General features: G+C 41.0%; 1 protein-coding gene across 3 annotated transcripts; it reads left to right on the top strand.

Moving 5' to 3' along the window:
- The first annotated feature begins 1,078 nt into the window (after nucleotides 1–1,078).
- mbd1b (methyl-CpG binding domain protein 1b) lies at nucleotides 1,079–13,138 on the top strand. 3 transcript variants are annotated; one of them, XM_028999521.1, is made up of 15 exons: nucleotides 1,079–2,302; nucleotides 2,390–2,524; nucleotides 2,886–3,018; nucleotides 4,434–4,786; nucleotides 4,881–4,954; nucleotides 5,050–5,087; nucleotides 5,174–5,308; nucleotides 5,658–5,702; nucleotides 6,083–6,133; nucleotides 6,561–6,668; nucleotides 9,518–9,682; nucleotides 9,962–10,180; nucleotides 11,043–11,129; nucleotides 11,408–11,545; nucleotides 11,654–13,138. In XM_028999521.1, exons 1-15 carry the CDS (start codon nucleotides 1,836–1,838, stop codon nucleotides 12,128–12,130), a joined length of 2,625 nt encoding a protein of 874 aa, XP_028855354.1. In that variant the 5' UTR covers nucleotides 1,079–1,835; the 3' UTR covers nucleotides 12,131–13,138. The 3 variants fall into 3 exon arrangements, with proteins under 3 accessions (XP_028855354.1, XP_028855355.1, XP_028855353.1); XM_028999522.1 differs by having other exon boundaries at nucleotides 6,543–6,668; nucleotides 9,983–10,180; XM_028999520.1 differs by having other exon boundaries at nucleotides 6,543–6,668.
- Nucleotides 13,139–14,112: the final 974 nt, after the last annotated feature.

Below are 14,112 nucleotides of genomic sequence, written 5' to 3'. Positions count from 1 at the left end.
TTTCAGGGAAGGATTCACACTGAAGATGCAAATTATCGCAATGAGAGTCATGTGGGATTTATACACTACATGCTGTGTCCTACTGTACATGAGTTGCTGCTGTGGCAATTTTGACACTTAACCCTGAGTGTCTCCAGGGTGACTGTCCCTGTAACTTGTAAGTCAGTCTGGATAAGGGCGTCTGATAAATGATGTACATGTAAACGCAACACAGAAGGACATGACCACCACCTGACCATCTGAATATTCACTGTTGTTGAATGCTCATTTAATCACTACCCAGCAATGTGTTACTGCTACACTGGTCATTGCACAATCTATGCACAATGCATCCAAAGCCAATACCCAGTGATGACTGTCTCTTATGTTCTCTTTGAACATAAATATTTGCTTGCATTATAGCACGTGTCAAACTCTAGGCCTGTGGGCCACATCCGCAAGATATCACTTTATATAGATGTATTATTAAGGCCCGGCAACATGAAGCTGATAACACATGATCTATAGATCCCATAATGCAGTGCGTGCTTGGCTGACAAACTGAATGCCCTGCGAATCACCTGTGGAAGTGATCCGGTTCCGTATGTTGCTTTAAAAGATTCATTTAACACTGCTGGGTGAGTCCTTGCCATGTGCCCAGTGTACCAGGATGGAAAGTGTGTGAGTGAACATCTGGATCAATTTACTGTGTTGTAGAGCGTTTACTACCCAGCAGGGTATATTTGAATCCTCGGTTGTTGGTTAAAATGTTTTGGTTGGCCAAAACAAAACATCTGTGCTGGTTTTATACCAGTGTGGCATTTTTTTTGTAAACACATGCACCATACGCAATCTGGGGAAATATTTAGCCATCAAATTGTTGCATTCCATCATAAATTGTCGCGCTCCGGCTGCTCCACTAGAAAAAAAAACAACAATTTGCTCTTTTTTTTTTTTTTACATGTAAACGTGCCTTTGTTGAAGTCTTGCAGACGTTTGATAAAAAAAAACGCAATTTTGCGTTTTCCAGCCCCGTCCTGTGGGGGCGCTGTAGAACCCCGGTCCGCCGGGGCTGCTCTGTTCTTTGTGTCGAGTTCCTCTTGGTGAGGCTTTCCGGTTCGCGGTCCGCGAGCAAGTTCGCGTCCTTCGTGTGCGTCGCTCGCCCAGAGAACGTCGCCGCAGGGGCCGGACCGCCTGCGCGTCGTCGAGGTGCGAGCAGACGGAACCTTAACGCGGTACATTTTCCGGTTTGTTCCGAGACGCGTCGGTCGCCTGGCTGTATCGAGGTGGCTACGTCGCTGGGGGAACCTCAGCAGCTCTTCCGGGTTACGGCTTGCGCGTTACCCGTTCGTCTCGTCTGGTAACGCGTATCGGCCGGAGCCTGCTGTTCACGTCCCGGACGCGGTTCGGGATGCCAACGCTGCCGGTAGAACCGCGCGGCGTGCAGAGATCGGAATCCGGTAGCATTTGTGCTAGGTGCCCGCGGTTTTGTTTGCGCCAAATTCATTTTTCGAACTGTGGCAGTTTGTCACCAAAGGGCTGGTTTGTTTTTCCCCCGCGTTTTTAGATCTTCTGGCCGGTTCTCGGTGCTTGAGGTAATGTCGCACGTCGTTCTGTGATGTTGGCGTTGCAGAACATGGCTCAGCATCACTTCCAATGCAAGAGCTGAAGACCGAAGGAAGCCTTGTTAATGTAAACGCAACGCAAACATGGACAATACGTTCCTTATTGGTTTTTATGTAACATGGGCAGGAGCTCTTTGGAGTTGGTAGGTCTTCGTGGTTTAGCAGCAGAGCGGAGGCTGACAGTAGTGTACATCAAGAGCAACAAACGTGTGCAAAGCTCACAACGCAAACATGAATGGAGGACTGCAGAACGACGGCGGGTCTGTGGGCGACCGTCCCGGGCGGAATGATACAGAGAAAGGGACTGTGGAGCCCTTGGTGGACAAGCGTGTCGAAAGCGCTGCTGGCAGCACCACAGGAGCTGAGGGTTGTGGCAAGGAAGTCCCGGGAAGCTCGGACTCTCTGATTGACTCCAGCAATGCCCCAGAAGAAGACCCGGAGCCCGCTTCTGGACCCGATCGGGCCGAAAAGAAAGCGGATGAACCCCCTGAGGACTGGCTGGAGCCTTTAGAGGATGACTACGACGATATCGATGATACCAATGACACTAAAAGCTGGGACCTGGATCTTCCCTCGGGAGATTGGCATACTAACGGCAACAAGGAGGAAATGGAGAGTTTGGCAGGAGAAAGCGAAAGGAGCGGGAGTGTAGCAGGCAGCGAGAGGAACTACGCAAGGAGAGGCGGCAGGGGAAGGTGGTACGTTCACAACGTGTTCTCACCTGATGTGGATCTGGCCACGTCATTTTTAATACAGCATGTCACAGAGCTCACCTTCTCTTGCAGCCGCAGAGGCCGGAAAAGTCAAATGGCAGACGAAGAGTGGGAAGAATGGCCCGTGCTGGGGAAAGGCTGGAAACGCAAGGAGGTGTTGCGGCGCTCTGGTAACAGTGTTGGCCAAAGTGACACTTACTACATGAGGTAAACCAGCTCTGTTCTTTCATAGATTAAAAAAATAAAAAAATAATTATTAGAATTATCTGTTTGTCATGCACTTTTGTACACATTATGCACTGAGAAATGACCTCAATGTTTGACAAGGCCGTTCTTGTCACCCATGGAGTGACCTTAGTGCACAATTCCATGTAGGAACTTTCCAACTTGTTCATGTTGCTACCTCCCTTTCCGTCCCCATGAACTGCCACAGCCATTTTTACACAGCGTTACACAACAGTTTCCCCTGCCATCTGGGGAAATTTTAATGTATTATTAAGTATTATGTTATTAGCATGCTTCGTGTTCTATTTATTTGAACATTTGCTGTTTCATCTGTCGTCGGCAGTCCCTCTGGTGCACGAGTAAGAAGCCGGATCGAGCTTGTGAAATATTTGGCAGGATCACTTGACCTGGGAACATTTGACTTTAAAACTGGGATTTTCACCACGCAGCTCTGGCAGAGAAGGAAAAGATCAAAGGTAACTGAAATGTGAAACCCATATTGTGGAGTGTGTAATAAGCAATCGCTTGCTGCAAAACTGGATCTGTTGCTGCTGTGTGGGTTACTGAGTGTTGATGTCTGTGGGGTTCTAATGTACAATCTCTTTCAAGAGTCTGTTTGTCTTGAATTATTGATCGGAATTGAAGTATTGATCGGACAGTTTATTGATTAACTCAAATAAAAACACCCTGTGCTGAGTTTTTGTTTAATTTATATTTTTTTTGTACTGGTTGCCATAATAAATAAGCGCATTTAAGTTTTTTTATGGCTAAATTGCTTTCATCAGCTTGCATCAATCTAGCCTAAATGCATTTTACCAAAAAATCCCTAACAATTGATTGGATCCATGGATGTTCCTCAGTCTCCTGACGGCAGCTGTAAGGACGAAACGCAACCGCTCAAAAAGTTAAAGTTTCCGCCAGACAGAGAGGTAAATATGAATATAATTTTCATTTCTGCATTATCTTCAGTACAGATACATTAGTCGTAAACCAGTGATGATAATCTGACCACATGTCTGTCTTTCAGAGTCTGATTGTGCCTGATCGTGATGATGATTGTTAAATGATAATGAGGACGGACTCTGTGTGAAGAAAGTGTGACATGCAACAGTGCCTCAGCATAGAACCGTGTGTCTGAAACGAAAGAAGTGTTGCAACAAAAGGATATCTCGGTAAAAGCTAACCATCACTCTCCATTGAGAAAGGCGTGGGTTCTTGATAGAAGAGCACAAAATTAAAAATGAAGATTTGCACAAAAGTGCAAATGCACAAAAGCGTTACAATGATGTGGTGACCCCGGCTTTCCTCTTCGTCCTGTCCAGATGCTGTCAATAGTGATGACACAATGTGATGCCTGCATACAGATTTTTTTCAATTTTATTATTACTTTTTTTAAACAGAAATAATTGGTTTTCACCTTGCCCTGTTAAAGCAACCATTCCAGAAACAGTCTTTTGCAACTTCCTTTTATGTTTTAGACCTTTTAGAGTTAATTGAAAAATAACTCAAGGAATTGTTTGGAATGTTTTCTAGCAACTTTATACCAGCTTTTACAGTAGATCTGTGTATTCCCGTTTTCTTTTTTTCTTGTTTTTGTGTATACTTTTTTGCCTGTGTTTTATTGTAGCTGAGGAATCTAAATGCAAATGTATTAGAATCATGTTAATGTTTCAGAACACAAGTACATGTTTCTTGTATGGATGTTGGTATTTGATATGCAAATAAAGCATTTTGATTTAACCAAAACTAAATATTGTGTATTTCATTATTTAATAGTCATCCAAACAGGCAGATAAATGATTTGAGAGGAAAGTTCTCCCTAGCATGTCTCATGCCATTTTAGTTGTGTTTCTTTAATATGTTCAAATCTTTGTCTCGTTTGTCATTGTAGCATCCGAAAATGGACTGGTCTCCATCCACAGACCACGGGTTGTCGGACGAATCAAGTCTTCCCCATGACGACAGATCGTACAGTCCAGAAGGCCATCATAAACTGACGTCTGCCCAAAATCACAAGAACTTTGAGCACCTCTTGTCCTCTTCAGTACGGAGTGGTGCAAGTACTCCTGGGATACATAGCAATTTCACACTCCTCACAGGACCCCAGATACATCCCTTGCTTGCCCCTCTGAGCCCAACCCCTGGTCCTGACCAAAGTGTCCCTGTTGTCCACCATGCTGAAGCTGCCAGGCAACGTCCAATTCTGCCTACTGTCAGGCAGAAAGCAGGTACCACCATTGGCTGGTAAGGTGCACCTGTTTGCTTTTTTCAGTTTATTAGTTTGTGTAAGTGAGATTTTGAACTCATTTTTTTTTTTTACCATGTTTACACTTTCCAGCACCTGCACTAAATGTGGCCAAGTTTTTACAGCTACTAACTTGGAGGACAATACAGTATGCCGTACATGCAGGGGTATGTGAGAGAAGATATTTTAAAATGTCTTTATAGACTTTTCTACTTAAAAAAAATAATAATAAAGTAGTAGCTTAATTTCCCCCCATTTCTAGCTACAAGACTTGATAACCGAAATATTGTGTTCAGAAAGGTGAGTGCGACAGTATCTCTGAATTTATTTTAATTTTTTTCCAATTTGTAATTTTGGATCCATTGTAAATATATGTTTTCCTGTAGTGGATACCGTGTGGTCAGTGCAAAGCCTGCTTGATCACAGAAGACTGTAAATCATGTGCCAGCTGCAGAAATAGCCAGATATCCCAAAAACCAGTCCGTTGTCGCAAGCGAAAGTGTCTTTGTCCAATTCGTAAGGTATGAAGGTATTTTTTAAAATTATTTTATTTATGATACATGTGTCACAACATGATTATATCATGTTTTTTTTTGTTATACGGTACATATTGCGATATTCTACAGAAAATCTAAAAACAGAGCTGAAATACAAGATGCTGTGATCAGCTTATTACGTTTTGTGATTTCACTGAAATACCAAAAATTGTAGTAATTCAAAGTACCCAGCTGTACATCGCCAGGAGTGGAGTTTGTAGTCTCATATATTTTATTATTATTGTTATTCAGCATGTTATTCAGCAAAATGATGTAGTATCTGTTCCAAACACTGTGTGTTCTCTGCACCATAATGTCTACATCTGTCTTTCAGACCAGACCTTCTGAGGCGTATGCATTGCCACCAACATCGTACACGGTAGGCCAAGCCATCTGAGACATGCGAGTCAGCATCCAGTTAGATTTATTTACTATTTAGTCTATTCAGGAAACCATTTAAGTTGGCATCTGCCACTTAAGTTGGCATCTGCCAAAGAAAATACCTTACAGTACATGAACTCATATTTAAGTCTGAAATGAGGAATATCCAGGTATAGTCAGGTTGCATTGACAATTGAACTGTCTAAACACAGTGCACTGTTTTACAACAGACGTTAATTCGAAATGTCTTGAAGGAGTGTAAACTTGAGATTATTAACAGTAGAGGTTAAGTCCAAGAAAATAGTCAGAGCTGGAGATTTGCATGTAATACACTGTAATAAATGCTGTAAATGTAAATATAATACTATTTGATTACAGGGGCTGGAGACCCGTTTACCAGAGATGCAGTCAGCTGCAAATAATGTTAAGGTGAGAGATCTATAGTCAACATTTCTGTTGTTTTTGGACAGATTAATATAGATTTAAACCCTTACAATTTCATTAATGGCATTTATCAGATGCCCTTTTCCAGAGCAAATTACAATCAGTAGTTAGAGCAACACTCCCCCCTGGGGACACTCAGTGTCTTGCTCAGGGACACAATGGTAGTAAGTGGGGTTTGAACCTGTTACTGTTCCCCGCTAGGCAGTGGTGACCTAGCGGTTAAGGAAGTGGCTCCGTAATCAGAAGGGTGATGGTTAAAAGCAGAGGGCACATTATGTTGTGTGTGCTGTGCTGCAGTGTTTCACAATGACAATCACTTCACTTTCGCTAAATAAATGGTAAACATTTTAGAATACACTTCATAGAATACAGATACATCTCTTGTTCTCCACAGCGTAATTCATTATCTCAGTGCAGTGACTCAGAAGATGTTCAAGCTCCTCTGGAGGATGATTGTGGTGATGATTCTGATGATTCTTATGATGGTTTCGATGAGGATGACTTTGACTTTGACTTTGAGGTGGGTGTTCTCTTGGTTACATTTTTAACGTGTTCTACCCCTATTAACCTGGCACTGTCCATTTAGTATTTTTGCTGTTGTTTTTTCTTTATTATCAGTAAAGATGTGAGAAGTCAATTGGACCAAAAATAAATTTATCCAGAAATGTTACAGTTGAAAAAAAGTTTACATACACTGTATAAATTATTTTCGGATGCCCAAAATCATTTCTATTTGCTAAATGTCAAAATAATGTGTGAGAGATTTTGAGATTTTTTGAAAATTTCTTTTATTACTTTCTTCAAAGTCAAAAGTTTACATACAGTTAGTATTTTGTAGTATTTTTCAGTAAACTGAATGACTTGACGCAAACGCTTTGGGTATCCTTCCACAAGCTTCTAACAACAGTTTAATGGAATTTTGTCCCATTCCTCCTGACAGAACTGCTGTAATTTAGTCAGGTTTGTATGCTCTCGCACATCTTTTCAGCTCTGACCACAAATTTTCTGTGGGATTGAGATCAGGGCTTTGTGATGACCTCTCCAAAACATTGACTTTTGCAATATGCTTAGGGTCATTGTCCATTTGGAAGACCCATTTGCACCCAAGCTTTAACTTCCTGGCTGATGTCTTGAGATTCTGCTTCAATATTTCAACATACTGTTCTTTCTTCATGATGCCATCTATTTTGTGAAGTGCTCCAGTCCCTCCTGCAGCAAAACACCCCCACAACATGATGCTGCCACCTCAGTATGTCACAGTTGGGATGGTGTTCTCAGGCTTAAAGGCTACCCCCTTTTTCCTCCAAATATGACTATGGTTATTATGGCCAAACAGTTCAATTTTTGTTTAGTAAGACCACAGGACATTAGGGTCTTTGTCCCTGTGCAAAGTGTAATCTGTCTGTTTTACGTCGCTTTTGCAGTAATGGCTTTTTCCTCGCTAAGTAGCCTTTCAGCACATGTCGGTACCAGACTCGTTTCACTGTGATAAACTCTTACCAGGACTAAGGAGCCTTTTCCTTTCTGAGCGGTATAATGGCTGGACATTCCCATGTTGTTTATACTTGCGTATAATTGTTTGAACAGATGAACGTGTCACCTTCAGGCATCTGGCAATTGCTCCCAAGGATGAACAAGTCTGGTGGAGGTCCACAATTCTCAAAACTTTCCCATGGTGTCACAAAAGGAAGCAGTGTGTTGAGGTGTGCCTTTAAATACATCCACTGGTGGTCCTCCAATCAACTCCAGTGGTGTCAGTTAACCTATCAGATGCTTCCAAAGCCATGACATCATCATCTGGGCTTTCCCAAATAGTTAAAAGGCATAGTAAACTTAGTGTGTAAACCTTGGACTTTGAAGAAAGTAATTAAAAAAATCTCTAAAATATTCTCTCACACATTATTTTGAGATTTAGCAAATATGAATTATTTTGAGAATCCGAATGGGCCTAAAACGGAAAGGGTTTTGTATGATTTAATATCAGACAGTAAGAAAATGTATGTAAACTTTAGGTTCCAACTGTAAATAATCAATAATGTCCTGTTCTGATTTTGATAACGATAACTGTAACTTGCTGAAGAATCTATTAATTAAGAGATTTAAACGAATGGAAATGCTTATTTAACATATTTTATGCATATTCCTTACACCAGGGGTGTCCAAACTTTTTTCAATGATGGCCACATGTAGAAAAATATATGAATGGCTGGGCCACCCACTAGAGGTGAGGGATATTGGCTCACATCTAGTGTATTGTTTGGAAAAAATTGGTAAATTATGTTTATAATTGAAAAAGCTTTAAGAAAAGAAAAATCTAATAATGCTTGCTGGAAAATGCACTTTATATTGGCTAATTTATATAATTTGGTTTATTAACACATGTATAATGTGTAATATATTTTTAGAACATTGACTGTCAAAACACACCTGGCAAACCTACAGCATCCAACTTTTTGTCCTTCCTCACAGATTTGTGAGAAGATGATTTTTTTTCCATTAGATCGCTATAAATCTACCTCTCCTAAACAAACCAAAAACATGTTGATACTTTGGAATAACACATTTTATATACACACACACTTTTTTTTTTTTTTTTATTGTATTTGATACTTCAGGCAATAACAAACATAATCATACTCTGCATTGAGAGTCCAATTCCCATCTTCCACTTCATCATCTGTCACTCAAATTGCCGTCAATCAAGTGAACTTTCTTTTTGCCATCTATAAATTTGCCATTGCATAGATATTATGAATTACAATATTTTTTTAAATTTCAATCCATTAATTGTGTAATTGATTAATGAAAAAACTGTGTTGTGGACTATGGACATGCACGGCATTAAAGGATTAAAGCACGTCGCCACTTATTTTCTATTGCTCGATATTGCGTCACGGCAGGGGTCAGTGTTCAAAAATATTCTGCGAGGATTCAGAACACAGTGCAGCACTGGAGGACTTCAGTTGCTCAGTTGATGGAAATCTGAAATCAGTGCGGTTGAGAACCAATTTTATGTTTTGGATATATTTAATTATATTTTTACTATTTGCTGAGGGCCAATTAAAAATGGATGACGGGCAGCAGTTTGGACACCCCTGCCTTACACCAATTGAGCCTGTAGCAGAAGCTGTATTGTTCTGGTTTACAGCTTCTGCCAGGCACCTTCAGTCTCAGTAGAAGTTTAAGTACACACACGTCCAATAATTCTAACACTGAACAACACTAAATTACTGAACAACCACTACATTTTGTCTGGACAATGGGTGTTTCAAGGAATGCTCCAGCATGACTGAAGTTGTCAGCTGAAGCTCTTTGACAGTGCGTGGCAGCATCTTAAGATTCAAAATTTTCCTGTTTTTTTTTCCCCAGGGTGGGATAATGAAACGCAAGCGTCGCTCCTGTGGGAAGTGTGAAGGCTGCAATATGATGAGAGACTGTGGCACTTGTGATTTCTGCATTGACAAGCCCAAGTTTGGAGGCAGTAACAAGAAGAGACAGAAATGCCGTCTTCGTCAGTGTCAGAGACAGGCAATGGTGAGGATCTCCTCATACTGTCATCTGCTGGTTAATATTTTAATATTTAAACGTGCATTAGGAAACACAGCATATAGGATGCAATCACCAGTTGCTCCATATGAAGGGAAGTATATTAATAGTATATTCTTGATTCATTTAATTTGCTTTTATACTGTTAGTCGTTTGCTAAATAGATTTGATATTTCACTTTTATTAGGTGGTGATTGTGGTGGTAGCATCCAAACACACCCATAAAATTTCCAATGGCAACCCTGTGTTTATGTATGTGTTTGACAGAGACACTTGTTGCCCTTTCAGTCTGAGATCCTGACACAGGAGGGCAGGATCAGACCCAGACACATCTTCACTTACGGTCGCAAGAGGATCGCCGGAAGGAGTCAGTTCAGAAGCCAGGAAAAATTGGACTTTGAGTTCTCAGATGCTGAGAACGAGGAGAGCGTAAGAACCAAGGGAGCAGCTAGACAACCAGGGGAGTTGCATAGTCCTGCCCGATATGTGAGTCCAAATAATTTTTGCTCTTATACAGCGATTCAAAATGTCATGTTTTTAAAATTGTTTATTATCTTTCAGAACAGAATTTTTACATTTAATTTCCAGTATTAAACACGTTACAACAATATAAAACTGTTTCATTGCATTTGGTTTGATGCAAAATTGTATTCATTAGAACTGTGATACCACAGTTCATGCCCTATTTCAAGAGAAAATTGTGTAAGCAACCTTTTATTTAATAAGAATGTCTTTTGTCGGATCAGCGACAGTGCGCAACTCCTGCAAATTCAGTACTTTCTAATAATATACCCCTTAGTTTCAACACTTATGGACCAACAAATCATGTTAGAATATTTCTTGTTCATTCATTGGTTAATTTGAGCATTATTTCTTTCCATCTCAATCATGAACTTATTCTGTCTTCAGAGACTAGATAAATTAGATTTTAAGTAATACATTTAATTTATATTTAAGTTTTTCTGTAATTCTGGAGCACCAGATTTTCCCTTGTGAACAATTTTGGTTTTCTCGACCCTATTTTTGGTATACTTACAAGGATATTTTATCCAGAAAAAAGGCATCTTCACACGCATTTTTGGCTTAATACATTGGTGGGGTTTGGCCTGGAATATTCTATTCTCCTGCTCTCTCCTTGTGTAATTCCATTTTCTCTGTTCTTCTGATGCTTTTTCTCTACCATGCACGACAAATAAATCTGGAATAGCCTGATTATTCTAATAGCAGTAAGGACACTTTTGTTTTAAGTGGTCTGAGAAGTAGTTCTTGTTTCTGCTCTTATTTTAGTAAATAAACGAACCATTGGCTTTGTCTGTAACCGATGTGAAGATTTTTGTTCCCCACACAGACTACATCCAACAGTGGAAGGATAAATATGATCAAAGAGAACATGCTTTCTGAAAAGCATTCTGAAGCCATCAGTGCCACTTCTTTGGTGAGTATTAAATTGCGCAGAACCTTCTTGCCTAGACTGATTGTTTTTTGGTGAATAGGATTCTAACATGATGGGCGGTGCAATTTCTGGATTTCTTTTGGTTTCTGGATTTTCTCATAAAATGACAGGGCTTCTTGTGGGCATATGTACTTGTCCTAGATTAATTTTTTTTTTTTTGCATCTAATTCAGTTTATGATTTATGGTTTATCTAGTACAAAAGTGGAATAAATGTTGCCATTTTTGTAATAAATGAAATATTTATTAAATTCTTCCATAGGAAGCAAAAAACAGGCTCAGTAATTTTGGACCTATCGCTGGAGATGTGGAGAAGAGGCTGGGTTTGAGGGAAGAAAAGAAACCACAACTGACTAATGTGCAGCCCCATAATGGAGAGGAAGAAGACAGCATCCCCATGGTGAGTTAATCTGCCCCTGTGGCTGTCAGGTCTGTAACCTCACGAATCTCATCTGTCTTTCCTATTTATTCCCCTTGTAGTCCTCAGATTTGCTTTTCTCTTCCACAGATCACGCAGATATACAGTCTGGCTGACGATGAGGAGACTATGAAGGGGATCGACCTCGACCATGACCTTTTGCGGTTGCTGGAGTCATTACGGACGGCCATGCTGCCTGTGCTCTGGTTCGCGCTGATGGCGCGGGGACCGCGGCTGCAGCTTCTGCAGTGCTCCAAGCTTTCCACCATGGCCGACACAGTGGTGCATATTGAGCCCAGCTACACCTATCAGATCACCGTGCAGGGACAGCCTCTCATTCCCACACATCCTTTATACGTGGACCACCCGACACACCTGGCCTCTGTGGCCGAGGTGGTGACACTGCTCCAGGATCTGGAGAAATACTCTGTGTGTCAAGGTCTGAAATCCCAGGCAACTCACCACTTAAACGAGCCCCTTGTTCACGAGCGGGCCGCCACCTGTGATTTCCTGGTGCCAAGGAGCAAGGAGCGCTGCGCCAAGTGTTGTAATCCCACTGAGAAGTAAGCATCGGAGGACTTCGGGGCCATAATGTGGTTTGTACAGGGATGGGGCATGGTACGTCTGTGAGCGCACATTCATTCAAGTCTTAAAATATTACATGCTGCTTTCTTTCAGTCTTTAGTGGTCCGCTTGTAGATTATTGCTCAAGGGTCCCTTGTTGTTCACCCACTTGGTGTATGGTCATGAACAGATGAGGTGTAGTTTCTGCGGTAAGTACTTGAACAAATTACAAAAAATGTCATCCTTTCTGGGTCTATTTGATTATGTTTTCACAATCAAACTGTGTAGGTGGCCATTAACGTGTGAATTAGCTGAATCAATTATAGTTGGCTGATAATTTAAAAGGATCAAATCTTAACTTGAAATATGTATGAATACTCCCATGCCACAGTGAGCCCTTTCTTGCACAAACACATTATTGAATTCCCAAATGTCTTGTTAATTAGCTGAGGGGTTGAGTTGGGAAGCCTTAATCTCACCAGGGCAGGAGTTTAGCACCAGTTTAGCACACAAATTCATTGTTATACTGGAAAAGACTTTTGGAGGCGTTTTGCTGGACACTTTCCCATGCAGATTGGTGTAAATTCAATTCCAGAGGGTGGAAACCTTGACTTTTTTTTTTCTTACTGTTCATATATATTTTATTTAATCTTGATTTTAAAAAGTCAATTGGACATGTTCATGTGATCATCTTTCTGTGGTTTCATGTCACTGTCAGAGTACGTATGTTTTACTTTCTCAGGGTGCATTGTACAGAAGCAGTAGGGCTCGTGAATGAATCCTATGCAGAAATAAATGGCATTGACCTGACACCTCAAATCCTAGATATGACTACTTCTGTACCAGATGTTCTTTTGTATGTTGTGGCACTTTTTTCTGGAAAATATAATGTGAGGAAATAAATGCGACTTTCTTTTATTAATGTTGTTCAGAGAATGCTGTGCACAGATTTGTGTGTACCACGCAAACCAAATGGTCATTATTTAATAAATATTATTCTAACATCTCTGATGTTCTTGTCTTGTGAATTTCTTTAAAATTCTTTGTGATTTTTCTTTGTTTTTGTAAGGAATATGCTTGAGTTTGTTTGGCTCTATACTCTTCCCTGCATTTAACCCGTCACTTTTCAAGCAAACACAAGTCAACACCCCAAAACTCGTGGATCAATTCAACATCGGGATGTTCCATCTGGATTTGACTAAATGCTAAATCTGAAATAGAACCGTTCTTGCGCCGTGACCTCACATTTCTCAAGCTGAGGAGAGTAAAGCATATTGGGAAACACTGCAGCGCAGAAACATCCCACGAGATCTGCAGTTTTGTGGCCGTCTATAAATATTTTATGTTTAAAAACATTAAATTGTAATATTTGGTTATGTTTGCAATATTTGCATATTGGTTCACTTGAATACTTGCAATATTTGCATTACTGAGGTCTATAGGAGTCGCAAAAGCATTCCACCGCATATCATACCGTGTATGACTGTGTACTTGACAAAAAAAAATTGAAAGACCCAGGTTCAAATCCCACTTACTACCATTGTGTCCCTGAGCAAGACACTTAACCCTAAGTTGCTCGGGGGGGGGGGTCTGTCCCTGTAACTACTGACTGTAAGTCGCTCTGAATAAGGGCGTCTGATAAATGTAGTCATTTTTCCCTGCTTCTCAGGGTGCATCAACTTCCAACGGCGGCCCACCCACAGGTGCCAATGTAACTAGACGATCGACCTCAAGCTGGACCACTGCTGTAAACGCACTTCACCCCGGCAGGGCCTTCTTTTCCACCGGTGCCGGTTCCCCGTGTTAGGGGCCATGTGCAGCATGCCTTACAACGCACGAAACGTACAACGAACCCCCGATCTCATGGCCGCCAAGCGTCGCATCGGCATCCGAATATTACACTGTCAGCTCGCACGTTTCCTGAGTGGTAGTAGCCTAGTGGGTAACACACTCGCCTATGAACCAGAAGACCCAGGTTCGAATCC

The sequence above is a fragment of the Denticeps clupeoides genome, chromosome 12 (genome assembly GCF_900700375.1).
Source record: "Denticeps clupeoides chromosome 12, fDenClu1.1, whole genome shotgun sequence".
In the NCBI taxonomy this organism is placed as follows: domain Eukaryota; kingdom Metazoa; phylum Chordata; class Actinopteri; order Clupeiformes; family Denticipitidae; genus Denticeps; species Denticeps clupeoides.
This window is presented reverse-complemented; position numbering and strand designations above follow the sequence as displayed.